This window comes from Amyelois transitella, chromosome 30 (genome assembly GCF_032362555.1).
Source record: "Amyelois transitella isolate CPQ chromosome 30, ilAmyTran1.1, whole genome shotgun sequence".
Classification (NCBI taxonomy): Eukaryota; Metazoa; Arthropoda; class Insecta; order Lepidoptera; family Pyralidae; genus Amyelois; species Amyelois transitella.
In genome coordinates, this window is record NC_083533.1 from 833,480 (window position 1) to 861,347 (window position 27,868).

At 38.5% G+C, this 27,868-nt stretch overlaps 2 protein-coding genes across 4 annotated transcripts; one reads left to right on the forward strand and one right to left on the reverse strand.

The window, feature by feature from the left end:
* On the reverse strand, positions 1-27,567 carry LOC106143168 (cullin-2). Of its 3 annotated transcripts, none has more exons than XM_060953049.1 (20): positions 27,420-27,567; positions 26,769-26,851; positions 25,669-25,793; positions 24,553-24,648; positions 23,116-23,209; positions 22,175-22,249; positions 20,493-20,654; positions 19,151-19,304; positions 18,302-18,450; positions 16,869-17,012; positions 15,956-16,063; positions 10,322-10,419; positions 9,445-9,592; positions 8,138-8,302; positions 6,496-6,662; positions 5,439-5,450; positions 5,085-5,191; positions 3,334-3,513; positions 2,132-2,238; positions 1-897 (listed from the first exon to the last, which is right to left on the reverse strand). In XM_060953049.1, the coding sequence occupies exons 2-20, from the start codon at positions 26,829-26,831 to the stop codon at positions 736-738; spliced, it is 2,316 nt and encodes a 771-aa protein (XP_060809032.1). In that variant the 5' UTR covers positions 26,832-26,851; positions 27,420-27,567; the 3' UTR covers positions 1-735. The 3 variants fall into 3 exon arrangements, with proteins under 3 accessions (XP_060809032.1, XP_060809033.1, XP_060809031.1); XM_060953050.1 differs by lacking the exon at positions 5,439-5,450 and adding an exon at positions 5,601-5,612; XM_060953048.1 differs by lacking the exon at positions 5,439-5,450 and having other exon boundaries at positions 6,484-6,662.
* On the forward strand, positions 10,467-11,509 carry LOC132903803 (uncharacterized). Its single transcript, XM_060953011.1, has one exon. The coding sequence runs from the start codon at positions 10,580-10,582 to the stop codon at positions 11,489-11,491; it is 912 nt and encodes a 303-aa protein (XP_060808994.1). The 5' UTR covers positions 10,467-10,579; the 3' UTR covers positions 11,492-11,509.
* Positions 27,568-27,868: the final 301 nt, after the last annotated feature.

Genomic DNA, 27,868 nt, shown 5'->3' on the forward strand with positions numbered 1-27,868 from the left:
TCTTTTTTTTTAAATTGTGTCATTATAGTATTAAATTGTCGAGTATTTTATTGCACGTCACTTCATTTTATATAATACGGTGATGTTTATTTGAACCTAATATTTGTCAAGGCATTGATGAGTCTAACTATTTAATTAAAAAAAGAAATTGAACAGCGTTTCCAAGAAAAATCTATTATACATATTAGTCTTGTTAAAGGTAAGATCTTAGAAATAGCGGTAATTGTAATAAAAAAAATTGTTACCAATTCCATTATTGAACCATACAGCTGAACGCGACCTACCAGTCTTTTCGAGATTATTGGCTCTGTCTACCTCGTAAGGGCTTAAACCGTGATTTTATCTATGTAGGTAAATATAACATACATGCATATAGTCACGTCTATATCCCTTGCGGGGCAGACAGAGCCGACGGTCCCGGAATACTGAAAGACCACGCTCGGCTGTTTGGCTTAATGTTATGCAAATAACAAACACACATATAATCACGTCTTTATCCCTTGCGGGCTGGACAGAGCCAACTGTCCCGGAAGACTGAAACACGCTCGGCTGTTCGGCTTAATACATTAAGCAAACAATTTTTCGCAACCACTCAATTCCGTAAAAGCGCGAAAATTCGCGCTAAATTTACATCAGATTTCACCCACAGAAATCACAACCGCTATTCCTTCGACACACCTCATTATTACATTAAAAAAAAAAAAACAACATGGCCACTAATTTTAATATACAATGTTATGCAAGATACGAGTACGTGTCCAGAGTTCCCGGCGCCCTCTCTAGATATTGTTTGTCTATGAGCGCCTCTATGCATTTCTTTATCATGGCGACAGATGGCGCGAACGAGCCCCTCGCTTGAGATACCACCTCTTGGATTAATTCCGTGTGCCTCAGTACCTGGAAGTGAGAGTTATTATGATGCAAACATGTGAATATATAACATCCCGGGTTCGAATCGCAGCCAGCCAAAAATTTCAATATTTAAATCAAATCAAATCAAATCAAAATAATTTATTTGTAAATACAGGTAAATACAAAGATTTCAATACAATTAAGGTGCTCTGTATTTTGCCAAAGTGGCGTACAAATATAAAGTCATAAATAAAAAATAAAATAATTAACATTGACCTTGTTTCTCATCATACATGAGGAATAAGGTTTAAATATTTAAATTTTTACTGCTGCAGTGTAATTTGTTCCGCCGCTTCTTCTACACATGCGCTTTGGGAGTGGTAGTAGTTATAATTAGATTTAAGTAATGTGACGTCAATAAGTGATACCTTGTATCCAACTGTAAAAATAATTCTATTATTAATAATTCCTTCATAAAAAGTAACATAATAAAATGTCAAATGCAAATTACATACATACATATGGTCACGTTTATATCACTTGCGGGGTAGACAGAGTCAACAGTCTTGAAGAGACTGAGAGGAAAACAAAAATCAAAAATAAATTTAATTAGGTAAATAAAAATAAATAAATAACACAAAAAAAAATCATTGAAATTCCAGCCAGGGCATGATGAGAAAAGAACTTTTGAAATAGTGCGATTTTGAAAATAAACAATATGTATAGCTTTAACTATGATCCATTACGGGTCAGGTTTCCCCGCAATATGAATCTCAATTCTATCAGCTGAACGTGGCCAATTAGTATTTTCAATACTGTTGACCGTGTCTAAACCGCAAGGTATATCTAGACGTGATTATCTATATACATATTCCCCTGCAAAGGTTGCAGACTTGAGTGCGAGAGTCATATCGTGTAAAAACCTGACTCACCCAATCCGGGATCCATGAATAGAATAGATTTATTTTCAAAATTGGATACAAGGTATCACTTATTGACGTCACATCACTTAAATCTAAAATTAGAAGAAGCGGCGGAACAAACTGCACTGCAGCATTTTCAAATTGGATACAAGGTATCACTTATATTAACAAACTACACTGCAGCATTTTCAAATTGGATACAAGGTATCACTTATATCAACAAACTACACTGCAGCATTTTCATCGGACGTCAATATACAAATATATGGACACGGTCACGGTCAAAGGCGCACCCTCTCTCTCTCTCTCTCTCTCGGCGAGGAAGCTACCGAGAGTGAGAGGAAGCATACAGTTACCTTCCTCTGCTTCATGATGCGCACGAGCGCCGCCTGCAGGTACATCTTGCGGTCGTCGTCGCAGTGCGCCGCCTCCGCGCTCTCCGCGCCGCCGCCGCCCGCGCCGCCTGGGGGGGGGGGGGCAGGTAGGGGGGGGGGGGAGATGTCAGTCAGAGTGACATAGTCAGTAATACATCTACGTCACTTACTTACTCAGACGAGATGGATGACGGATGCATGATTCAATATTGAATTAAAAAAAATTGTACACGTGTTCATTAAATTTGATTTATGTTCAATGTTAATTCCAACCCAAGTTTAATATGGTGGAGAAAACATAATAATATATAAATCAGCTTTATTAGGAACTCCTAGGATTCAAAATTTTGCGTTTGCTGATAAATTGTGTTTCAACGACATCATTGACGTCACGCGCCATCAGCCAATCACGGCAAGAATACTTCGCGCTCGGCCAATAGCTGAGAAGAATTTGTGGCGCGATATCTCAAATTGGTTTTTTGTTTGTGGAATTCGTGCCATCAATGTTCAAATCTCGGAATCAATACACACTTTGCTACGCGTCTATACGATCACTCACAGCGCCATATGCCGTGTGGTTCCCGGCACCAGTACAAAGAAAGAATAGGACCTCTCCATCTCTTTCCCATGGATGTCGTAAAAGGCGACTAAGAGATAGGCTTACAAACTTGGTATTCTTTTTTAACGGCGATGGGCTAGCAACCTGTCACTATTTGAATGTCAATTCTATCATTAAGCCATATAGCCGAACGTGGCCTATCGGTCTCTTCAAGTCTGTTGACCTACCCCACAAGGCATATAGACGTGATACATACATAATGTAGTATTTAGTAGTTCTTATTGCATGTGCATTTACATTTTACATATAATAAAATGTCGGACTCATACAAGTCTTTGGCAATTAATAAATTTAAGAATAGACTGCATGAACTTTCTTATTAATTATTTTTATTCCACTGATGATTATTTTAATTGTAAATTTTAAATTGTATAATTACTAATTTTGAAAGTAACGCAATGTTATTACAAAACTATATTTACATGGAACATGTAAGGTCACATATGTATATATCTAACACCCATTTGTACCATGTTTCAAGTAAATAAAGAACATTTCATTTGTATGTACAGCGCCATCTATGATCAACACACGGTACTATTTATCAAACAGCAATCAAACCCACCTTGCTGGTGCGGCGCGTTGGCGCACGTGATCCTGACTTTGGTCCTCTTGCACGTGAACGCCAGGTTGAGGGTCAGCAGCCCGTGGGGGCCGGACTCGTCCTCGGGGACGCTGGGGTCCGCGGAGCAGGTCAGCAGGCCGGCCTCTATGAGGGGGCGCACGTGGCGGGGCCACGCGTCACCTGGTGATACATACATACATACATAAAATCACGCCTCTTCCCCGGAGGAATCTATATCTGCTTTGTGTTGTTTTGTATGTTTTACTCTTATGGTGCAATAAAGAGTTTCATCTATCTATCTACATACATACATAAAATCACGCCTCTTCCCCGGCGGGGTGGGCAGAGACTACCTCTTTCCACTTGCCACGATCTCTGCATACTTCCTTCGCTTCATCCACATGAATATGAATATAAATATATAAATAAATAAATGAGTAAATAAATAAAATATTGGTGCCTTGTGGTTCCCGGCACAAACAGAAAAATAATAGGACCACTCCATCTCGTTACCATGGATGTCGTAAAAGGCGACTAAGGGATAGGCTTACAAACTTGGTATTCTTTTTTAGGCGATGGGCTAGCAACCAGTCACTATTTGAATCTCAATTCTATCTTAAAGACAAATAGCTGTACGTGGCCATTCAGTCTTTTCAAGACTGTTGGCTCTGTCTACCCCGCAAGGGATATAGACGTGATTATATGTATATATGTAGTAAATAAATAAATATATACAAGACAAATTACACAGCATCGAAGTAAGAGCATGACTTATTTGTTTGTAAATACTTCAAATTAAAATTATTTTATTTGCATAATATGAGTATAATAACAAGGTGTTGAATTTATATGTATACCAGATCTTCATATTTACCCTTTCGGATGTTGCAAACATTTTTTATGTATTAGTAGACATATTAACTTATACAAAAAGATACCTACTTAGTATCACATTATAATTTTAAATCTAACTAGAATTGCTTAAACCTAGTATTGCACAATTTATATTTATCTATTTATAGGTGCTTATTTATTTATAATTGTAAATAACTATTATTTTCTAATACTTTTTTTGCAAGGTTACAACGTAAAAGTATTATAATTCTATTACATATTTACATTAAAATACTTATGAATAGAATAAAAATTGTTTTGAAGAAGAATTGACTTTATTTTTTTAATTAAAGTGAGTTAATTTACTTTCATTTTCTTAAGAATTTGGTACCTAGTTTATTGTAAATTAATACACAAAAAAGACATTATACAATTCCAAAACTGTTAGCTCCGTCCACCGCGCGAGTGGTACAGACGTGACTATATGTATATACCTATGTCTATATTTATAATACTAGCTTTGCCCGCGACTTCATCCGCGTGGAATTGTTATTTTGGGCATCATTGAAGCCCACTAGGATTAATAATTTCCCCCGTTTTTTTCACACTTTCCATTATTTCTTCGCTCCTTATAGTTGCAGCGTGATTTTATTTAGCCTAAAAACTTCCTCGATAAAGGGTCTATTCAACGAAAAATATTTTTTTAAATTAGAACCAGTTAGTTCCTGAGATTAGCGCGTTCAAACAAAAAAAAAACACACAAACTCTTCAGCTTTATAATATTAGTAAAATTATCAAACTTTTTGGAATACACAAAACATACATTAAACAATTCCAAAACTGTTAGCTCCGTCCACCGGGCGAGGTATACAGACGTGATTATATAATATAGGTATGTATCACATATAACATCTCACCGGTGAGCTGTAAAGCCTCCCTCAATTCGTTGCTGTGAGCGGTGTCCTGCTTCTCGAAGGCCAACAACAGCGCGCACTGCGGCGTGCTGGCGCTCACGTGATACACCCTGCAACAATTAATAAAATTACACCTCGTCCGCGCCTTTTATTTTGACTTTGACAGCTGTCAAAGTCAAATAAAAATATATTTTTTTAATCTTAATTTTTTTTTAGCACTTCATAAAAATAATTTTAATTAATACATTAATAAACTTGGGCCATCGTGAATGTTGAATTGGAGATATTGATATTGTTTTCTAAATTGTTTATAGCTAGGATACTGACTAGACATACTGACGTAATCATCCGACCCACCTGTGTGTGTATCTGGTCCTCAGTTCTCCAGTACACAGATGGTGAAGCCAAACCAGATAGTTCCCACTTTAGTGCCTCAATTCCAGATTTCTTAGATCTCTGTAGGGATACAGTTCTCCCTAGTCAGGATCTAGACATACTGACGTAATGCATCCGACCCACCTGTGTGTGTATCTGGTCCTCAGTTCCCCAGTACACAGACGATGTAGCCAGGCCAGATAGTTCCCACTTTAGTGCCTCAATTCCAGATTTCTTAGATCTCTGTAGGGATATACATACATCTCCCTAGCTATATAATAATCATCAGACCAACCTGTGTGTATATCTGGTCCTCAGTTCCCCAGTGCACAGATGATGTAGCCAGTCCATATTACCCCCACTTTAGTGCCTCAATTCAAGATTTCTTAGATCTCCGCCGTGTGGTTCCCGGTACCAACAGAAAAAAGAATAGGACCACTCTTTCTCACGGATGTCGTAAAAGGCGACTAAGGGATAGGAGGCTTACAAACATGAAGTGTTGCATCCGACTCACCTGTGTGTGTATCTAGTCCTCAGTTCCCCAGTACACAGATGATGAAGCCAAACCAGATAGTTCCCACTTTTGTGCCTCAATTCCAGATTTCTTAAGTCTCTACCGTGTGATTCCCGGCACCAACACGAAAAATAATAGGACCACTCCATCTCTATCCCATGGATTTCGTAAAAAGCGACTAAGGGATAGGCTTACAAACTTTTTTAGGCGATGGGCTAGCAACATGTGTCTATTTGAATCTCAATTCTATCATTAAGCCAAACAGCTGAACGTGGCCATTCAGTCTTTTCAATACTGTTGGCTCTGTCTACCCCGCAAGGGATATAGACGTGACCTTGTTGCATCCGACTCACCTGTGCGTGTACCTAGTCCTCAGTTCCCCCGTGCACAGATGATGTAGCCAGGCCATATTGCCCCCACTTTAGTGCCTCAATTCCAGATTTCTTAGGTCTCTGTAGGGATACAGTTCTCCCTAGCTATGATCTAGACATAGCAATGTTGCATCAGACCCACCTGTGCGTGTACCTAGTCCTCAGTTCCCCCGTGCACAGATGGTGCAGCCAGGCCAGCCGGCGGCCGCTGAACGAGTCGCGGTAGAAGGCCTCGAACAGGCGCGCGGGCCGCTCCAGCTGCGCGGGCGGCGCTAGGGGCGCCATCGCGCCGCCCAGCGGCCACGCGCCCGCCTGCAGCACCTGCCGGCGGACATCGACACGTCTGTATGCCGTGCGGGGTGGACTGAGACAACCGTGTTGGAAAGGCTGATAGGCCGCGTTCAGCTGTTTGGCCGTTACATGTACAAACATACATCGTCACGTCTACATCCCGTGCGGGGTTGACAGATAGATAGAATATAATACATATGATAGAATTGAGATTCAAATAGTGACAGGTTGTTAGAACATCGCCTAAAAGAAGAATCCCAAGTTTTTAAGCAGATCCCTTAGTCGCTTTTTACGATATCCATAGGAAGGAGATGGAGTAGTCCTATTGTTTTTTTATTGGTGCCGGGAACCACACGGCAAATATGTATGTACTTCATATCGCTTAATAATTGTCAAAACGTTTGATTTCACAACATTGGTTGACGTCAAATGAATTACTTAAAACTAAGTTCACTGCCGCTCCCAAGGCGTCAGTGCAGAAGAAGCGGTAACAAACTGCACTGCAGCATTGTTCTTCAACAACGTCAACTTCACACTGAGCGGGTCACGTAATGTAGCGGGAGCGATGATTCGGCTCGACCGCCACCAAAGGGAAGATCTCTCTGCAGGCTGGAGAGACGCCTGGGGAACCGCGCGACACACGATATTGTGTCGGAGGTTGTATATGTTACAGTTAAAACTAGTTTTTAGATAGAACGCGTTTTCCCTAGTCAGAACTAGTTTTAACTAAATGCCTTTGTTAAAACTAGAATTAACTAATGCTCAAAATTAAATATTACAGTTTATATAATAACAAGTTTTGTAAAAACTAGTTCTAACTAGGGAGAACGCGTTCTATCGAAAAACTAGTTTTAACTGTAACATATATATAGCAAAAATGATATTCTCTCGTCCACATTCTATTCTAAGTTTGGATAATTGTGAAGTTGACGTTGTTGAAGAAAATGCTGCAGTGCAGTTTGTTACCGCTTCTTCTGCACTGACGCCTTGGGAGCGGCAGTGAACTTAGTTTTAAGTAATTCATTTGACGTCAACCAATGTTGTGAAACCAAACGTTTTAACAATTAGTAAGCGATATGAGGTATCCTATAATAATGAATTAAAAATTTGAATTTGAGCTCCAATCCGTGAAATCTTTGCTTGCGCGATTTAGGTTTTTCGTCGTTATTTGACGTGATAGCATCGCGTGATTCTATTTTTTATTTTTGTGACTTGTGGCTTATATAAATTTCGCCGCAGGTACAATCGTTCAGAGTGCGTTCACCGCTCGCATTACACCAGCAACTCGTATTGATTGACGTCCGATGAAAATGCTGCAGTGTAGTTTGTTCCGCCGCTTCTTCTACACATGCGCTTTGGAAGCGGTTGTAGTTATAATTAGATTTAAGTTATGTGACGTCAATAAGTGATACCTTGCATCCAATTTTGAAAACAAATTATTCTATTCTATTGGAGGAGCCTTATTTAGAAGCGGCTGCGCACGCGCACCGACCGAACAAGTTTACCTGTATAAAGAAACCGGCTTGTAGCGTCTCATTGTTGTCCCTCAAGTGTTGTTGGAACTTCGCGTTGAGGTCGGCGGAAACGGTCACGTCCGTGAACATCCGGTGCAGTTTGTTCGTGAACTCGTATCCGCAAGCGGCTTTCAATCTGTTTATCATTGCTTCTTCCTGGAGGGGGATACAAAAAATTAATAATATTTTAATTAATTATTAATTAATAATACATACATACATACATATATACATACATAAAATCAAGCCTCTCTCCCGGAGGGGTAGGCAGAGACTACATCTTTCCACTTGCCACGATATCTGCATACTTCCTTCACTTCATCCACATTCATAACTTTCTTCATGCAAGCTTATTAAAAATAATTAATTCATTATTCTCTTTTCTATGAGTGCAGTGTGGTTCGCGGCACCAATAGAAAAAAGAATAGGATCACTCTATTTCTTTCCAATGGATGTCGTAAAAAGCGACTAAGGGATAGGCTTATAAGCTTGGGATTCTTCTTTTATGCGATGGGCTAGCAACCTGTCACTATTTGAATCTCAATTCTATCATTAAGCCAAATAGCTGAACGTGGCCATTCAGTCTTTTCAAGACTGTCGGCTCTGTCTACCCCGCGAGGGGTATCGTCTATTGATATGCCCGAGTAAGAGTTTTGGCAGGAGAACAACATAACATCAACTTATCCAAAGCGCCTCTACGTGTTTGATTCATATCCCCACTACAAGCCTCTCAAAAATCCGGGATGTATAGACCCCGAGATATCCAAATGGTGATACAAAAAATAATTTCTCGATAAATGTTCTATTCAACACGAAAATAATTTTTCAATTCGAACCAGTAGTTCCTGAGATTAGATAGATAGATAAAACTCTTTATTGCACCATAAGAGTAGAACATACAAAACAACACAAAGCAGACATAGATGGTACAAAGGCGGACTTATCGCTAAAGCAATCTCTTCCAGTCAACCTTTGGGTGGAAGGAAATCAAACAGGAGATCGGCGTTGGCGCAGAGCAAGATTAGCGCGTTCAAACAAACAAACTCTTCATACATACATACATATAATCACGTCTATATCCCTTGCGGGGTAGACAGAGCCAACAGTCCTGAGCGGACTGATAGGCCACGTTCAGCTCTTCAGCTTTATAATATTAGTATAGATGTAACATCATTTCATCATTCTATCATTAAGCCAAACAGCTGAACGTGGCCATTCAGTCCTTTCAAGACTGTTGGCTCTGTCTACCCCGCAAGGGATATAGACGTGACCATATGTATGTAGATGTAACATCTCACCTGTTCCATAGAAGCGGAAAGTTGGTGTATAAGCCGCCGGGCCAGAGCGCGCGCGTAGTACTTTTGAAATACGTCTTTATCGCACACGTATTTAAAGACCACAATCGCGCCCGCCAGCTTGTCGTCCGCCTCCGCCTCGCCCCCCGACCTGGGGAGGAGGGAGGCATTAATATAATTACATACATACATACATAATTCAAATTCAAAATTTTTATTCATTACTATAGGATACTTCATATCGCTTAATAATTGTCAAAACGTACGGTTTAACAACATACATAAAATCACGCCTCTTTCCCGGAGGGGTAGGTAACAATAATAATAATAATATATCTATTTATCTGTTTGGTGTGTGATTGTTCGCCTGTTTGCCTGGACACTCCATCTCGTTCCCATGGATGTAGTAAAAGGCGACTATGGGATATGCTTATAAATTTGGGGATTCTACTTTTAGGTGCTATATATACATATATATGTACATATATGGGCTAGCAACCTGTTGCTATTTGAATCTCAATTGTATCATAAAGCCTTACAGCTAAATCTCCCGGAGGTTGCCTATCAGTCTTTTCAAGACTATAGGCTCTGTCAACCCTGTGTGGGATAAAGATATTAGTATAATCACCTTTTTGCGTGCCGTGTGGTTCCCGGCACCAATACAAAAAAGAATAGGACCACTCCATTTCTTTCCCATGGATGTCGTAAAAGGCGACTAAGGGATAGGCTTATAAAATTGCGATCCTTCCTATCCTATTTCGATCTCAATTCCATCATTAAGTCGGAGCAGCTGAACGTGGCCATTCAGTCTTTTCGAGACTGTTGGCTCTGTCTACCCCTTAAGGGATATAGACGTGACAATATGTATGTATGTATGTACCTCTTCCTCAGCAACGAATCGCAGTACCGCGCCAACAGTTCCGGAGCCCTGGCGGGCGCGTCCGGGGTCGGGCGGCCGTTCACAACCTCGCTGCACGCCTGTAACAATATATATATATATATATATATTATGTACATATATCAGTTACCGTTGAACGTTGCTCTAAGCCGCACGCTACTCGAGTTAATTCGTTTAATCAGTGGTCATCAACATTTTATTTTCCCGATTCATAATAATTCACGTCCTTAAATAATAAAAATGAATACGTGTGCTAGATGTAGCTCAGAATTTAATGATGGAGTGCAGTGCTCATCATGCAAAAAATTGTTTGACTTTGCCTGTGCTAATATCACAGAAGCCGGTTATAGAAAGCTTGGTGCTGATAGAAGAGCCGCGTGGAAGTGTTCGTCATGCAGATCTGGAACCGAGGATCCTGTTTCCCTAGATAAAATTTTTAGTGAAATCCTGGGAATGAAGCGACAACTACAGAGCCTTCCTACACTGGTCGAAGATGTTAAGGCCATTAAATCTGAGATGCAGGAGCTCCGTGCTGCATGTGAATTCAATAATGATAAACTGGATGAATGTGCAAATAGAATAGATGCTGTGGAGTCTAAATTTGCAGAATTCGATAATCTTAAGGAAGCCCTGAAATCTACTCAAGACGAGCTTATGAAGTGCAAACTTAGCTTGGCTGCTAAGGAGCAGTGGGCCCGTCTAAACAACGCTGAGATTAAAGGGGTGCCTACTAAAAAGGATGAAAATCTGTTTTCGATTGTCGAATCTATTTGTAAACATATAAAATGTCAGTTTGCTAAAACATGTATAAACTACATTGCCAGGGTTCCTACGCATAATTCCAAGGAAAAGTCTATTATAGTGAATTTCGCTAATCGCTATGTAAAGGAGGACTTTGTTGCTGCTGCGCGGTCTGTCAAAAACATCGTAGCAAGTGATATCGGCTACCGGGATGACGTACAGCGCATATATGTAAACGATCACCTTACGGCTGATATGAAGAATTTACTCACTAAAACTAAAACTACTCTTAAGGAAAGACTGGGCTACCGTTATGTGTGGGTGAAGTATGGGAAAATACATGTTAGGCAAAATGACACTTCAAAGATTCTCATCATCAATAGCGACAGTGATTTAAACAAACTTTCTTAACTTGGTTCATAATAATGTGTAGTTTAAAATTATATTTATGTTCTGCATTTCAATTGTTCGGAAGTATTTTATGGCTTTATATTTCTTTCTTGCATTTAAAAATCCGTATCAGTTTGTTCACCCGTCTATTGTTAAAAACATATTTCTTAAAAACTTACTTCTTGAACATGTTTAGCGCCTCTGACTTGCAGTCCGTGCCTACGCTGGCCTTTTGTTCTCGTCCGGGTGGCTTTTGTTCGACTTATCGCTCTGTTATGCTTGTGGTTGATATTATTAAATCTATACTCATCCTTTTCTTACACATGTTTATTGCGTATGCATATTCTCAAGTTAGTCACGATCTATTCATAAACGCTTTTTGTCCGATACTTATTATTTTAACTACCGTACTTTCTGATACAATTACCTTAGTTTTTATTACGATAATAATTTATTTCTATTTTGTCTCATACAACATTCTTAGTTACAGTGAATAAATTAAATTTAAGCATTTATTACCAAAACACTAGAGGGCTGCGTACCAAGACTGATACATTTAAGCGGAATTTGTGTATGTCTAATTACGATGTAGTGTTTTTAACCGAGACTTGGCTATTGGATGGGATTGCGGACAGTGAGATTTTTGATGATCGGTATGTAGTCTGGCGCCGCGACCGTGACTATACTTTAACAGAACAGAAATACGGCGGTGGAGTACTCATTGCTGCGCGGCGGGAACTTGCTGTTACTTCGCAACCAACATTCCACTCTAGCGCGGAGGATTTATGGGTGACCTTGACTCTTAAACAAGGTAAAAAAAATCCGATTAAAATTAATTTTTGTGTTTTATATTTATGTACCCAAAAATTGGGCAATTCCTTTTCCCAACAGTTATCTAACTTTTTTAACAGCCTGGATGATGTATTCATGCATAATCCTTTAGATAAATATCTCATTATCGGTGACTTCAATTTAAGTAAAATTGTGTGGAACTTGAATAGTGACTTAAGTTATAGCCCATCTAACATAAATAGTGGTGATGAATACTTGCTTACCGACCAACTTAAGTTGCACGGATTGTCTCAATTCAATGGTATACTGAATAGTCAGGGTAGAATACTGGACCTGGTCATCTCTAATGAGACTGTCAATGTTCAAAAAAATCCAGATTCTTTGGTGCCAATAGACCCATTGCATGATTCTTTAGTTATTTCCGCTAATTTTAATACTGACGCTTTTCTCAAGCCAGCCTCATTTACTAAACGACTTTTTTATAAGAGTGACTACAAACAAATAAATTCAGAAATTTCTAAAATGAATTGGAAACAGGAATTTTCGGGTAGGACTGTGGAGGAGGCCACTGACTATTTCTATAATTTTATTAATACCCTCATTCACAAATATGTTCCAACAGTGCAACCCACTAGTAATTCGTTCCCTGCTTGGTATTCTAAGGCTCTCATTAAAGTTATTAAGGAAAAAAACAAATATTTAAAACAATACAATATTTATGAAAACTTGTCGGACTATGAAACTTTTAAATTGTTACGAGATAGATGTAAGCGTCTTGAAAAAACTTGCCACCAGAATTACCTTGATAAAGTTGAAAGTTCTATTGTTAAGAATCCTAAATGTTTTTGGACCTATATTAAAGAAAAAAATAATTCAAAATCCAGTAGTATTCCGAGCAACGTCTCATACAATAACGTACAATATAAAACTGGCAGTGAGATTTGTGACGCGTTTTCCACATATTTTTACTCTAATTTTTCACAACCGATTGCATCGACCTCTCTCCCCAGTCCTATGTCCGATTCCTTTTCTGATATACCCACTTCTTTTGTTTCTAATGTTGAAGTTTGTACTGATGATGTCAAAAAACACTTACTGTCACTTGATACGTCAAAGTCAGCGGGCCCGGATAAACTACCAGCTTGTTTTTTAATAGCTACAGCCGATACTATATCCGTACCTATTGCCATGTTATTTAGGATGTCATTAAGCAAGGGTTTCGTTCCCAGCATGTGGAAGTCGGCGTTTGTTACTCCTGTCCATAAGAAGGGATCCAAAGCGGATGTCACAAACTATAGGCCAATTTCCAAGTTGTGTTTAATCGCTAAGATTTTTGAACGTATAATTTATAATCAACTATATCCTATTTTAAAGAATTCCTTTGGTCCCTTTCAGCATGGCTTCCTCAGTGGACGGTCGACTGTCTCTAACCTCGTACTCTTTAATGACTTTCTAACGGATTCCATGGAAACTAATCAGCAGGTTGATGTTATATACACTGATTACTCGAAATGCTTTGATCGAATTGATCACAGAATCCTGTTGATCAAGTTGGCGGCAGTTGGTATCGGTGGAGATCTCTTAAGATGGTTTACATCTTATATAGATCATAGGTGTCAGGCGGTTGTTGTAAAAAATTATATCTCGAGTTGGGTTCATATTCCCAGCGGTGTTCCTCAAGGCTCACTATTAGGGCCTCTTCTCTTTAATATCATGATTAATGACATTTATAAATGCTTACATTCTTCTAAACTGCTTTGCTTTGCTGACGATATGAAGGTCTTTTCTACTATATCATCGCAATCTGACGCAGCTGCTCTTCAAGCTGATATTGCGCGGCTTGAAGAGTATTGCTCTCAAAACGACCTTGACCTAAATCCCTCCAAATGTTGTGTCATTACCTATACCAGAAAAAAACATATTATCCCAACCACATACTATCTTAAGCAAATGCCATTGCAGCGTTCGTCGTCAGTTCGTGACTTGGGAGTCGAGCACGACACTAAATTAATATTTGACACCCATGTAAATAAAATAATTTCGAAGGCTCTTAGATCTCTTGGATTCGTCCTAAGGTGCTCTTCAACGTTTAAATGCATCAAAACTATAAAAATATTATATTGTACATATGTTCGAACTCACCTTGAATACGCTTCACAAGTATGGAATCCCTTGTATAATATCTATATAGATCGCCTAGAAAATATACAGCGTAAGTTTGTCAAATATTTATGTTACCGCATGAGACTGAAATTCAGCTCTGATAATTATTTAACCTTATGCAAACAACAACATCTAGTTCCTCTAAAAATACGTCGTGATGTCGCAGACATAGTTTATTTGTTAAAAATTGCTAGTGGTTCAGTGGATTCCCCTGAACTCCTATCTAAATTAAAAATCGTCGCTCCCTCTAGGAATCTTCGATATACGCCTCTTATATCTGTACCGGTTGTATCAACTAAGTATCGGAAGAACTCTTTTATGTTGCGTGTTGGCCAAAATTTTAATAATATCTGTAGAATTGTGGATTTGGACTTATTTGCCACAGGCATAGCAAAAGCGAGACGTCTACTTTACGATCACTTTCTTCAGTGACAACAAAATTTTCCTTTTATTTTGTATCTCATAGATAGGAATCTAATTTAGTTTAATTATATTGTATACTGCATCTTGCACGTGAATCGTAGAACATATCTTGTAAAAACTTTTACTTTAAGTTTCTATTATTTTTTTTTTTTGAACTCTAAGTTTGTGTTGTCAGTGTTCAACTTTTTCTATTTATCTTGTTTCTTATTTGTGAGGACCTTTAATTGGCTCCTTTGCTAACTAGCTTTATTTCTACTAAGTACTATATTATGTTTGTAGCTGTTGGTCTTCCTATTAAAAATAAAATAAAATAAAATAAAATATATACTAAGTAATATAAGTATTTAAAAAAACTTAATTTTAATTATTTACTTGAAAAATACTGTCTATGTTTTTGTAAACCAAAATTTTTTAGTTAATATTTATCTATTTCATTATCATATAAGTATCTCTTAACTGTTTGCATTTTTCTTATATGGTCTTCGTATGTACACTGTTTTTTGAATAATAGTGTAATTATAATTGTACTGTAGATCGTTACCTTATAATTTTACTACCATGTATAGTTTTACTACAATTTGTTATGTGTATTTAAATAAATAAATACACACATATATAGTCACGTTATATCCCTTGCGGGGTAGACAGAGACAACAGTCTTGAAGATACTAACAGGCCACGTTCAGCTTTTCGGCTCGATAATAGAATTGAGATTCAAATAGTGACAGGTTGCTAGCCCTATGTCGTAAAAATCGACTAAGGAATAGGCTTATAAACTTGGGATTCTCTATCAAGGTGACGGGCTAGCAACCTGTCACTATATCTGAATCTCAATTCTATCAGTAAGCCAAAAAGCTGAACGTGGCCTTTCAGTTATTCAAGACTGTTGGCTCTGTGTACCCCACAAGGGACATAGATGTGGCTATATGTATATACTAATGTAAATTGTGAGAAGTGGGTTAACCTCGTTTAGTTTTATATGTACATATATTAATATATTCAACATATTTTTTTTTCATTCCTAATATAAAAAAATATACTATTATGGTACATTCTTTAACAATTGTCCACCTCACGTAGCCGGGGTTAAAAAAGAGAGGTTCTCACCTTATCCAAAGCCCCCACGAACGCTTGAGCGCCGCCGAAAACGTCAGCAAACAATTCCGTATACTTGCTGTGTAGAGACAGCATCGAAGTCACGAAATGTATGTGCGCCTGGAACAGTCAATATAATTATGAATGAATGAATTAATGAATGAATTTTATTTATATAAGTAACAAGGACTCATTTGTTTGTTTGTAAACTCTTTATTGCACATAAAAATAAATATAACAAAAACAGAACAGTCATTGAATATAAAAGAATATGTACAATGGCGGACTTATCCCAATCGGGATTTCTTCCAGTCAACCAAAATAAAAAGGAAAATCCATAGTCAAAGAGGCAGCGCAGATTAAAAATCATTGATAAAAGCATTGAGGATGCGTTACAATAATCAATTATTATATTAGTAATGCTTATATAATTATATAATATAAATAAATATAATATGATATTAATATAATAACTAGCTGTGCCCGCGACTTCGTCCGCGTAGATCATTGAAGTTCTCAAACATGAATAATTTTCCCCCCTTTTTTAAGACATTTTCCATTATTTCTACTAATAGTTGCAGCGTGATGTTATATAGTCTAAAGCCTTTCTCAATAAATGGTGTATTCAACACAAAAATAATTTTTCAATTCGAACCAGTACTTCCTGAGATTAGCGCGTTCAAACAAACAAACAAACATACATAATATTACAGTATAGAAATAAACTAGAAATAATAATTGTTGGTATATATACTCTGTACATTTGTATTGGCAACACTGTCTGTTTTACCCGAGGTACAAGGCAGTAAGTTAACAAAGAGTCTAATGGCGGATGGCCTGTAATAAATTAGTTGTTGTAATGAGAACTAAAATAATAGTGTATTCCATTGTTTTAACAATGACAACAAGCAAGAAATGCGCTCACGTCGTCCTTGTTGTGCGGCGCGAGCAGCAGCCGGCGGCCGTCGGCGGCGGCCTGCGCGTGCGCCGCCTGCACGAGCGGCCGCAGCGCGCCCTGCGCCGCCAGCGGCTGCAGCAGCGCGTACATGCGCCGCAGGTCCGCGCGCCGCTGCGCACACGCACACACACACATACATTATTCAATTCTACAACTTCTACAACTCCTGTGATTGGAGGAATTTTTGGTACTTTCATACATACATAAAATCACGACTCTTTCCCGGATATATGCGCGTCTATATCCCGACAGAGCCCACAGTATTGAAAAAGCTGATGGGCCACGTTATACATGGCTTATTGACTAATAAGGTCTTTTCGGGTCTGTCGACTCTGTCTACCCCGTATGGGATAACGTGATTGTATAAAGGTAAGGAATAATAGCTCTGTCTATCCCGCAAGAATTTAGACGTGATGTGAGTGGGTGTTATCACGACGTTACATACATACATACTAACGGATATGGACTATACGGAACATACATACATACATAAAATCACGCCTATTTCCCGGAGGGGTGGGCAGAGACTACCTCTTTCCGCTTGCCACGATCTCTGCATATTTCCTTTGCTTCATCCACATTCATAACTCATACTTATAGTGATATTAATTGGTACTTTCATAGTATATATTAATTGCTTTAATTCTGTATTGGAAACTTTGCAAAAGAAGAGTGTAACACATATGGAGAGATCACTTATGTAAGTAACATTCATACTCCCTCTCATTTTATAGCCTGTGCCGTCTGGTTACCGACACTTTAGAATAGAACCTTTCACATCTTACAAATTGAAATTCAAAATTTTTATTCATTATTATAGGATGCGTCATACCGCTAAATAATTGTCAAATCATTCGGTCTCACAACATTGGTTGACGTCAAATAAATTACTTAAAACTAAATTTACTGCCGCTTAGTACTACTAATCACGTCTACGTCCCGCAGCAGTCTCTCGGTGTACAGCTCGGGTATATTTTAGCTGTTTCAGCTAAAGAAACTTATCCAGTCGAGCTTAGAAGCGTCCTAAAAAAATTAGTCACAACGCCATCTATGTAGCCAGCGCGGAACTATTTAGTATCACTCACCTCGTCTGCGTCCCGCAGCAGCCTTTTAGTGTGTAACGCGGGTATATTTTAGCTATTTCAGCTTAAGAAACTTATCCAGTCGAACTTAGAAGCGTCTTAAAAAATTAGTTACAGCGCCATCTACGTAGCCAGCGCGGAACTATTTAGCACTAATTACCTCGTCTGCGTCTCGCAGCAGCCTCTAAGTGTGTAGCGCGGGTAGATTTTAGCTATTTCAGCTTAAGAAACTTATCCAGTCGAGCTTAGAAGCGTCCTACAAAAATTAGTCACAGCGCCATCTATGTAGCGAGCGCGGAACTATTTAGCACCACTCACCTCGTCAGCGTCCCGCAGCAGTCTCTCGGTGTGCGCGTGAAGCGCGGGGAGATGCGCCGCCACCGCCGCCCTCTCGTAACAGCTGCGGACCGCCTCCGCGGAGGACGAGTGGAGGAAACGCGCCCCTAATGCTATTTCACGTTCGAGACCTGGTTGAAAACATAAATAAAGATGAATGAATTAATGAGTGAATGAAAGATTAATTTGAAATAACTCAACGTACACAAGCTTCTCAAATAAATAATATAAAATAAATGCGCCGTGTGGTTCCCGGTACCAATACAAAAAAATAATAGGACCACTCCATCTCTTTCCCATGGATGTCGTAAAACGCGACTAAGGGATAGGCTTACAAACTTGGGACTCTTTTTTAAGGAGATGGTATTTAAATAGATACCTATTTACTCTTGGAAATATTTACCCTTGGAAATCACAAAGGCATTATATTAGTCCCAACCCAACCCATGAAAACAACATAACTTCAACAATATTTTTAGATACATATTATCACGTCTACATCTCCCACGGGGAAGACAGAGCCAACTGTTTTGAAAATAATGAAAGGCCACGTTCACCTATTTGGCTAAATGATACAATTGAGATTCAAATAGAGACAGGCTGCTAGCCCGTCGCCTAAAAGAAATTCCCAAGTTTATAGGCCCTATCCCTTAATCACTTTTTACGACATCCATGGGAAAGTGATGGAGTGGTCGTATTCATTTTCTATTGGTGCCGGGAACCACACGGCACATACCATATTTTTACATACCTATTATATATACCTTACTTACAATACATTGGAGTACCCCAGGGCAATATGTTAGGGCCTTCACATTCTATAAAACTCACCTTCAAGAATATGCTTCATATAGTGGGATATGTCCCCGTCTCTCAACAGATCCGCCGCTAGTTTCGCGTGCGCGTCCGCAGCCGCTTCTAAATAAGGCTCCAGTACGAGTTGTTGGTATAATGCGAGCGGTGAACGCACTCTGAACGATTGCACCTGATGGCAAATTTAACATACATTATTATTACACAAAATTTATAGATATTAGTGTAAGTTTCAAACAACTATGTTCCCTTTCAATTCCTCCCGGCTTTAGTCCCGGTCGCATCCTCACCTCTCTGGAGAGGAGCCTGGGGTGCGCCTTTGACCATGGATCCTGGATTGGGTGAGTTAGGTTTTCACACGAAGCGACTCCCATCCGACCTCCGCAACCTTTGGATCGACCACGGTTACACATCCAGTTTGTTGCCTGTTTTTTTTTTTTCACATTTTCCATTACTTCTTCGCTCTTAATAGTTGCAGCGTGATGATATATAGCCTAAAGCCATCCACGATAAATGCTCTATTCAACACAACAAGAATTTTTCAATTCGAACCAGTATTTTTGACATAGACGAAGATTGGATAGTTGTTTAGTTGACGTTGTTGAAGAAAATGATGTAGTGCAGTTGTTACCGCTTCTTCTGCACTGACGCTTCGGCAGCGGCAGCAAACTTGGATTTGAGTAATTTATTTGACGTCAACCATTGTTGTGCAACCAAAAGATATGACAATTATTAAGCGATACGAAGCGTCCTATAATAATTAATGAAAAATTTTAATTTGAATTTGGCAGGTGTAATAACCAGTTCCTGAGATTAGGTTTCAGGTTAGGTTTAAAGAACTTTATTTTCTCATAAAGAATTAACAATTCACTTACTGAGAAACTCACAATATACATCATAAGTATAGCAAGACAGCGAGCGTATATAAAACAAAAATTAAAATAAGGAACTATGTAGGGTAGTCACAAAAATCTGCGTCGACTGCTAGTTGCGCGTCGGGCAACCACGGATCTAAAGTTCACAGAGCGCAATCTGGATGTGGCATAATAGTATCAATGGTATTATAGTTAATTATTTTGTATCTGTTTTTATTAAGATTTTGTGATTAATTTCTATTAAAAAATTCGTAATTTTCTATATATTATTATTAGTTTATTAATTAATGGTTTTTTTTTTGTTTGTTTGTTTGTTTGTAAATTGTTTATTGTACATAACAAAATATAAGTAATACATAAAAACATTAAAAATAATTTTTAACATTAAACATTTTTTTTTTTAGATTTTCAACAAACACCAAAACAAACACATCATCTTCACAACATCATCAACAACAACAACAGACAATACAATCAATACAGACATGCACGGTGCTGTGTATGGCGGCCCTGAGCACGTCCGCGTGCGCGGGGTCCGGCGGCTGCGCGCGCGCCTCCGCCAGCGCCGCCACCACGCGCGCCGCCAGCGCGCGCCGCAGCGGCGACACCAGCACGCGCTCCCATATCACCAGGCCCAGCTCTCCCACCTGATGTATATATATATATATATATGGTCACGTCTATATCCCTTGCGGAGTTGACAGAGACAACAGTCTTGGAAAGACTGAATGGCCACGTTCAGCTGTTCGGCTTGATGATAGAATTGAGATTCATATAGATTCATATATACATACATACATACATAAAATCACGCCTCTTTCCCGGAGGGGTAGGCAGAGACTACCTCTTTCCACTTGCCACGATCTCTGCATACTTCTTTCGCTTCGTCCACATATATATATACATATATATGTCCACATATATAGATTCATATATATCTATACATATAATTAAACAGTAAAAATATTTTGTCTGTACATTTAGTATTTTTGACTGAAATGGATAGAGGGACACTTAGAATAAATAATAGTAAGCAAAAATATTTTTTTTTTTTATCTTGTCTGTCTGTCTGTATGTATGATCACGATTATCTCCGAAAGTACTGAACCGACTTACTTAAAACTTTCAACAATTGCTTCGTTTTAATTCAGAAAAACATTTAAAGTTTGTTTCATCAAAATTGGTTCACTAAAAAAAAGTTATCGACATTTGAATGAACTCAAGGCATGAGTTTGCTTGCAAATAAGTTATCTTACGTATTATTATATCCTTTTACGACATCCGAGGGAAAGAGATGGAGTGGTCCTATTCTTTTTTGTAATGGTGCCGGGAACCACACGGCACTAAATAAATAAATGTATATATCGGACAAATTACACAGATTGAGTGTAAGCCTCGAAGTAAGTTCGAGACTTGTGTTACGAGATACTAACTCAACGATTCTATATTTTATAATAAATACTTATAAAGATAAATATCCAAGACCCAGGCCAATCAGAAAAAGTTCGTTTCTCATCATGCCCTGGCCGGGATTCGAACCCGAGACCTCCGGTGTCACAGACAAGCGCACTACCGCTGCGCCACAGAGGCCGTCAAGGTTATGAAGGTGATCAAGAATGGTACAAATTTTGTGGTGTACCACAAGGTTCTCTATTAGGCTCCGTGTAAAATCTTTATTAGGCTAAATGCAAATGCCGTGTGGTTCCCGGCGGCTTCGGAATGGGACAACATCATATGTATTTATATACCATGGATGTCGTAAAAGGCGACTAAGGGAATGGCTAATTAATACTTGGGATTCTTCTTGTAGGCGATGGACTAGCAATTTGTCACTATTTGAATCTCGATTCTATCATATCATTACACGTCTATATCCCTCGCGGGGTAGACAGAGCCAACAGTCTTAAATAGACAGAAACGCCACGTATAGCTGTTCGGTTTAATGATAGAATTGAGATTCTAATAGTGACAGGTTGCTAGCCCATCGCCTAAAAAAGGATCCCAAGTTTGTAAGCCTATCCCTTAGTCTCCTTTTACGACATCCGTGGTTAAGAGATGGAGTGGTCCTATTATTTTTTGTATTGGTGCCGGGAACCACACACGGCACTAAAATGTTAGTTAAAGTGAAAGTTACAATACCTACTGTACTTATATTGATAAAACTCACCTCCAACTGTCTAGAATCGTGTTCGGTACAGCTAACAGTAGCCGCCGATCCGTATATTATCTCAGCGTCGGACACCTGACAAATACAAATTAAAATTAATTTTTCATCAATTTGACGGCCTCTGTGGCGCAGCGGTAAGTACCCGGAGGTCCCGGGTTCGAATCCCGGCCAGGGCGTGATGAGAAAATAACTTTTTCTGATTGGCCTGGGTCTTGGATGTTTATCTATATAAGTATTTATTATAAAATATAGTATCATTGAGTTAGTATCTCGTAACACAAGTCTCGAACTTACTTCGAGGCTAACTCAATCAGTGTGATTTGTCCCGTTTATATTTATTTATATTTAATTATTATAGGACACTTCATGTTGCTTGATAACTGTCATATCTTTTGGTTTTACAACAATGGTTGATTAACAAAATTACTCAAAAACTAAGTTTACTGCCGCTACCGAAGCGTCAGTGCAGAAGAAGCGGTAACAAACTGCACTGCAGCATTTTCTTCAACAACGTCAACTTCACAACTATCTAAACATCGTCTATGTCAAAAATACGTATAAAAAAAAAGAAATATTTTCCCGTTTCTTAGTGCCGTGTGGTGCCCGCTACCAATAAAAAAGAAGAGAATATGACCACTCCATCACTTTCCCATGGATGTCATAAAAAGCGACTAAGGGATATGCTTATAAAACTTTTCTTCATACAGGCTGTAGGCTAGCAACCTGTCACTATTTGAATCTCAATTGCATCATAAAGCCACACAGCTGAACGTTGCCTATCAGTCTTTTTGAGACTGTAAACTGTCTACCCCGTAACGGGTAAAGATGTGGTTGTATGAGTTAATATACATACATAAAATCACGCCTCTTTCCCGGAGGGGTAGACAGAGACTAACTATGAATATACATATGTATGTATATAAATTTAAAGAATTGAATACCTTCTGTCGTTTTATGTGCTGTAGATTTAAATATGAATAAAGGCTGTTGAGGTACGCGACACCTTGGCTGTATTCCCGCCAAGCTGACACATATCTGAAAAAAAAAACCCAAATCTCAAACATAATTGTGAATATCATCGTGACAAGTCTTATTTAAATATATATTAATTCTATCAATAAACCAAATAATAATAACGGTCATCTCAAGAGTACCCGAAATCGCCGAGCTTGCTTGGAAAGAGTTATGAATGTGGATGAAGCGAAGGAAGTGTGCAGAGATCGTGGCAAGTGGAAAGATGTAGTCACTGCCTACCCCTCCGGGAAAGAGGCGTGATTTTATGTATGTATGTATTCTATCAATAAGCCAAACAGCTGAACGTGGCTTATCAGTCTTTTAAAGACTGTTGGCACTGTCTACCGCGCAAGGGATATAGACCTGATTATATGTATGCATGTATGTAAATTTTTAGCTAGAGCGAAATGTGCTTTCAAAATTTTTCTATTTGCCATCTTCTCATCATCATGATCTCTGCATACTTATTCCATGACTCTCTTCATGCAAGTTCGGCTGTTTCGGGTTTGGGTGTTTTTTATTTAAAATTATATTATATTGACGTCCGATGAAAATGCTGCAGTGTAGTTTGTTCCGCCGCTTCTTCTACACATGCGCTTTGGAAGCGGTAGTAGTTATAATTAGATTTAAGTGATGTGACGTCAATAAGTGATACCTTGTATCCAATTTTGAAAATAAATCTATTCTATTCTATTCTATACTTTATCGAGGAACTATAAAGCCCACTTTAACAAATTCAAATTCAAAATTTATATTCATTATTTATTATAGGATACTTCATATCGCTTAATAATTGTCAAAACTTTTAGTTTCACAACATTGGTTGACGTCAAATAAATTATTTAAAAACTAAGTTCACTGCCGCTTCCATGGCGTCAGTGCAGAAGAAGCGGTAACAAACTGCACTGCAGCATATTTTTTTTCTTCTTTACTGTTTTTTTATGTTTTTTATTTAAAATTAGTGCCGTGTGGTTCCCGGCACCAATACAAAAAAGAATAGGACCACTCCATCTCTTTCCCATGGATGTCGTAAAAGGCGACTAAGGGATATGCTTATAAACTTGGGATTCTTCTTTTAGGCGATGGGCTAGCAACCTGTCACTATTTGAATCTCAATAATCATCATAAAGCCAAACAGCTGAACGTAGCCTATCAGTCTTTTCACGACTGTTGGCTCTGTCTACCCCGCAAGGGATATAGACGTGATTATATGTATGTATATGTTTATGTACCTATCTTAAGATTCATAATCTTTCTTCTATTGGCATCGGAGACGCATGACATCATAAAGCCAAACAGCTGAATGTATGTATGTATGTATTTAAAATTATACTTTATCGAGGTTACTATAAAGCCCACTTTACCTCGTCAGCAAGCCGTCTTTATGGTCGTTATTCTCGAGGGGGGCGGACCCGCGGACGCGCTCCAGCAGTCCAGACACGTGTTCTTCCAGGAAATTTCTGGAAACATCATGCACAAATTGGCGAAATTTCAATTAGATTACTAAAAGTGCCGTGTGGTTCCCGGCCCCAATATTAAAAAAAAACCCATCGTCCAAAAAAACATACATACATACAAAAAATCACGCCTCTTTCCCGGATGGGTAGGCAGAGACTACCTCTTTCCACTTGCCACGATCTCTGCATACTTCCTTCGCTTCATCCACATCCATCTCCTTGTATATCTGCTTAGTCAACCTGTTTTCATTGATCCTCTCTACATGACCGATCTCAACATACCCTTTTCTATTCCTGTAACTACATATTCTCCGAAAAATATGTAAACATTCATCCAAAAGAACTCCCATATTTATAAGCCTATCGCTTTAGTCGCCTTTAAAACATCCATGAGAAAGAGATGGAGTAGTTCAATTCTTTTGTTCCATTGGTGCCGGGAACCACACGGCACTGTTGCATATTGTTGTAGGTACATTGTTTATTGCTTATCATAATTTTGCTATATCCAACGGGGCTCATGTCGTAGCCATTATAAAAACAGTGAGTATTGTAGTAGTTAGAACTGACATGAACCATGAACAAAACTAGCTGTGCCCGCAACTTCGTCGCGTGGAATAGTTATTTTGGGCATCATTGAGGCGATGGGCTAGCAACCTGTCACTATTTGAATCTCAATTCTATCACTAAGACAAACAGCTGAGCGTGGCCTATCAGTCTTTTCAAGACTGTTGGCTCTGTCTACCCCGCTAGGGATATAGACGTGATCATATGTATGTAGAACATTCTTAAATGCCGTGTGGTTCTCGGCACTATTACAAAAATAAGAATAGGACCACTTCATCTCTTTCCCGTGGATGTCGTAAAAGGCGACTAAGGGATAGGCTTATTAACTTGAGAGTCAATTCTATCATTAAGCCAAACAGCTGAGCGTGGCCTATCAGTCTTTTCAAGACTGGTGGCTCAGTCTACCCCGTTAGGGATATAGACGTGATCGTATGTATGTATGTATGTATGTATCCTCACCTGGTTTCATCGTAAAGCTTGTCCGCCAAAGGTTCAGGGTGGGCAACGCACAGTGCGTACACATCAGAGAAACGAGTGTTCCACACCGCACGTTCCACAGCACGGAGCCCTACCACACCAGCGACCTGTGAAAGTAATTTGTTATGTATGAACATTGCATGCTAAAAGTATGAAGAGCCATCATCAAATAGAATAGAATAGATTGATGTTTTAAAAATTGGATACAAGGTATCACTTATTGACGTCACATCACTTAAATCTAATAACAACTACTACCGCTTCCAAAGCGCATGTGTAGAAGGAGCGGCGGAACAAACTACACTGCAACATTTTCATCGGATGTTAATATACAAATATAAATACACTTAAATCTAAATCATGGACGAATGCGCATTGTCTACATTAAAAAACATAGATGAATGTTTGTGGCAGAAAATCTGATTGCTAGTTGGCCAAAGACTCCTCCAATCTCTAAAATTCCTGTCTTTTGCTTCCCATTCTACAACATGTCCTACTAGCAACCTGTCTTATCAAGGGCCACTCAGAATATGGGACAATGAAGCAGGTTGTAGACTCCATACCGGAGAGGCCACTTTTTAACTGCTGCAGTGTAGTTTGTTCCGCCGCTTCTTCTTTGTGCTTTGTGAGCGGTAGTAGTTATAATTAGATTTAATTGATGTGACGTCAATAAGTGATACCTTGTATCCAATTTTGAAAATAAATCTATTGTATTCTAATGTTCCCCTCTGCCAATAGTATGTGAGCACTGGTCATACTCTTTATATAAAAGTAGTAGCGACGTGTTCCAGGCCATTCAACTACTTGTTAAACATTCTCTTAGTTTGTGATTACCTCCCCCTCACCAAAATCAGCAGACTTTTTTATATTGAACCTTGTTCTGGAAACTGTATTGCCTCTTGTTCTACTTACTCTATGATGGCAGAACACTCAACTTTAATGCTTCAAAGCTACAACAGTACCTTTAGAAAACGATATATCATAATTTCCCAAAAAAAAAAAACAACCACAAAACAATAAATGTGTTACTATCCATTTACCAAATTTAATTTTTATGGAGTAAATTAATGACTTTCTCTTACCGTCTCCTTGAGATTGGCCCAAGTCTCCTGGAAGTCCACATTACGGGGCTTTAGTGACATCATCGGAATTTCAGTTCATGTAACTGAAAAAAAAAATACAAATGTGTGAATTCTTATTGGACTAAGACATTTTTTAATGGGAGGCGTCTTGAAAACAAAGTCTAATGCATTCCAATTTTGAACATAAAGTTATCTTTTCCCGCGCTATTATAAAAGAGCTAAGGATACACCTCACTGGCTATCAGACATACACAGAGAGAAACACAATAATACTGGCCATAAAAAAATCAAATAAAGAACTGGCTGCATATAGGGCATACCGAAAAGTGCAAGTCAGATGTTTACGCACATTGTTTAAAACTAAAACAGGGATATAAGATCGAGGTCAATGCACTATAAATGAATGTAACGACAATACTTTTAAAGGTTATAATTTTATATTCTAAATACTTGGGCGATTACTAGCCTGAAACTACGCAAAATTGGCAGGTAAGATTTTGGCATCGTGACAAAATAGTAGAAACAACGGTCGCGGGTAACGCTGGGCATTTCTAGACGCTAAATTAGTCAGCAATATAGAAAACAAAAATAATCCACAAAATGACAACTGTTGGGATTTTCCATTAGGATTTTACGATTTTAAACACTTACATCGGTCACAAACTGATGTTGGATATGCACAAGAGCTTGAGTAAATGGTTAAAAGTTTAAATTAAAGCAATTTATGAGATATTTTCACATAATAATCAAACAAATTACAGTGATACGCAAGATCGGGATGACTTTGATTGATATTGATCTGACACTGAACATTCAAGTGACAATGACATACGTGACGTATCAGTCCTAGTGTTGCCCTTTTAAGAAATAACTTATAGTATTGCCACTTCACCATTACGAAAAAAAAGTATTTCTTTTATTTGATTTCATGCAGTGCATATATCACTCCTCCCACTCCCATAGTCACTATTTACTTTGGGATCGGCACAAAAAGTTATTTTTGTTATTGGTTTTTTCACTTGGCATCTCGCTATACCTTTTCTAGTTATACTTTATTTCACGTTATCCATCAATTCCTTTTTTAATATTCCTTTATTTCA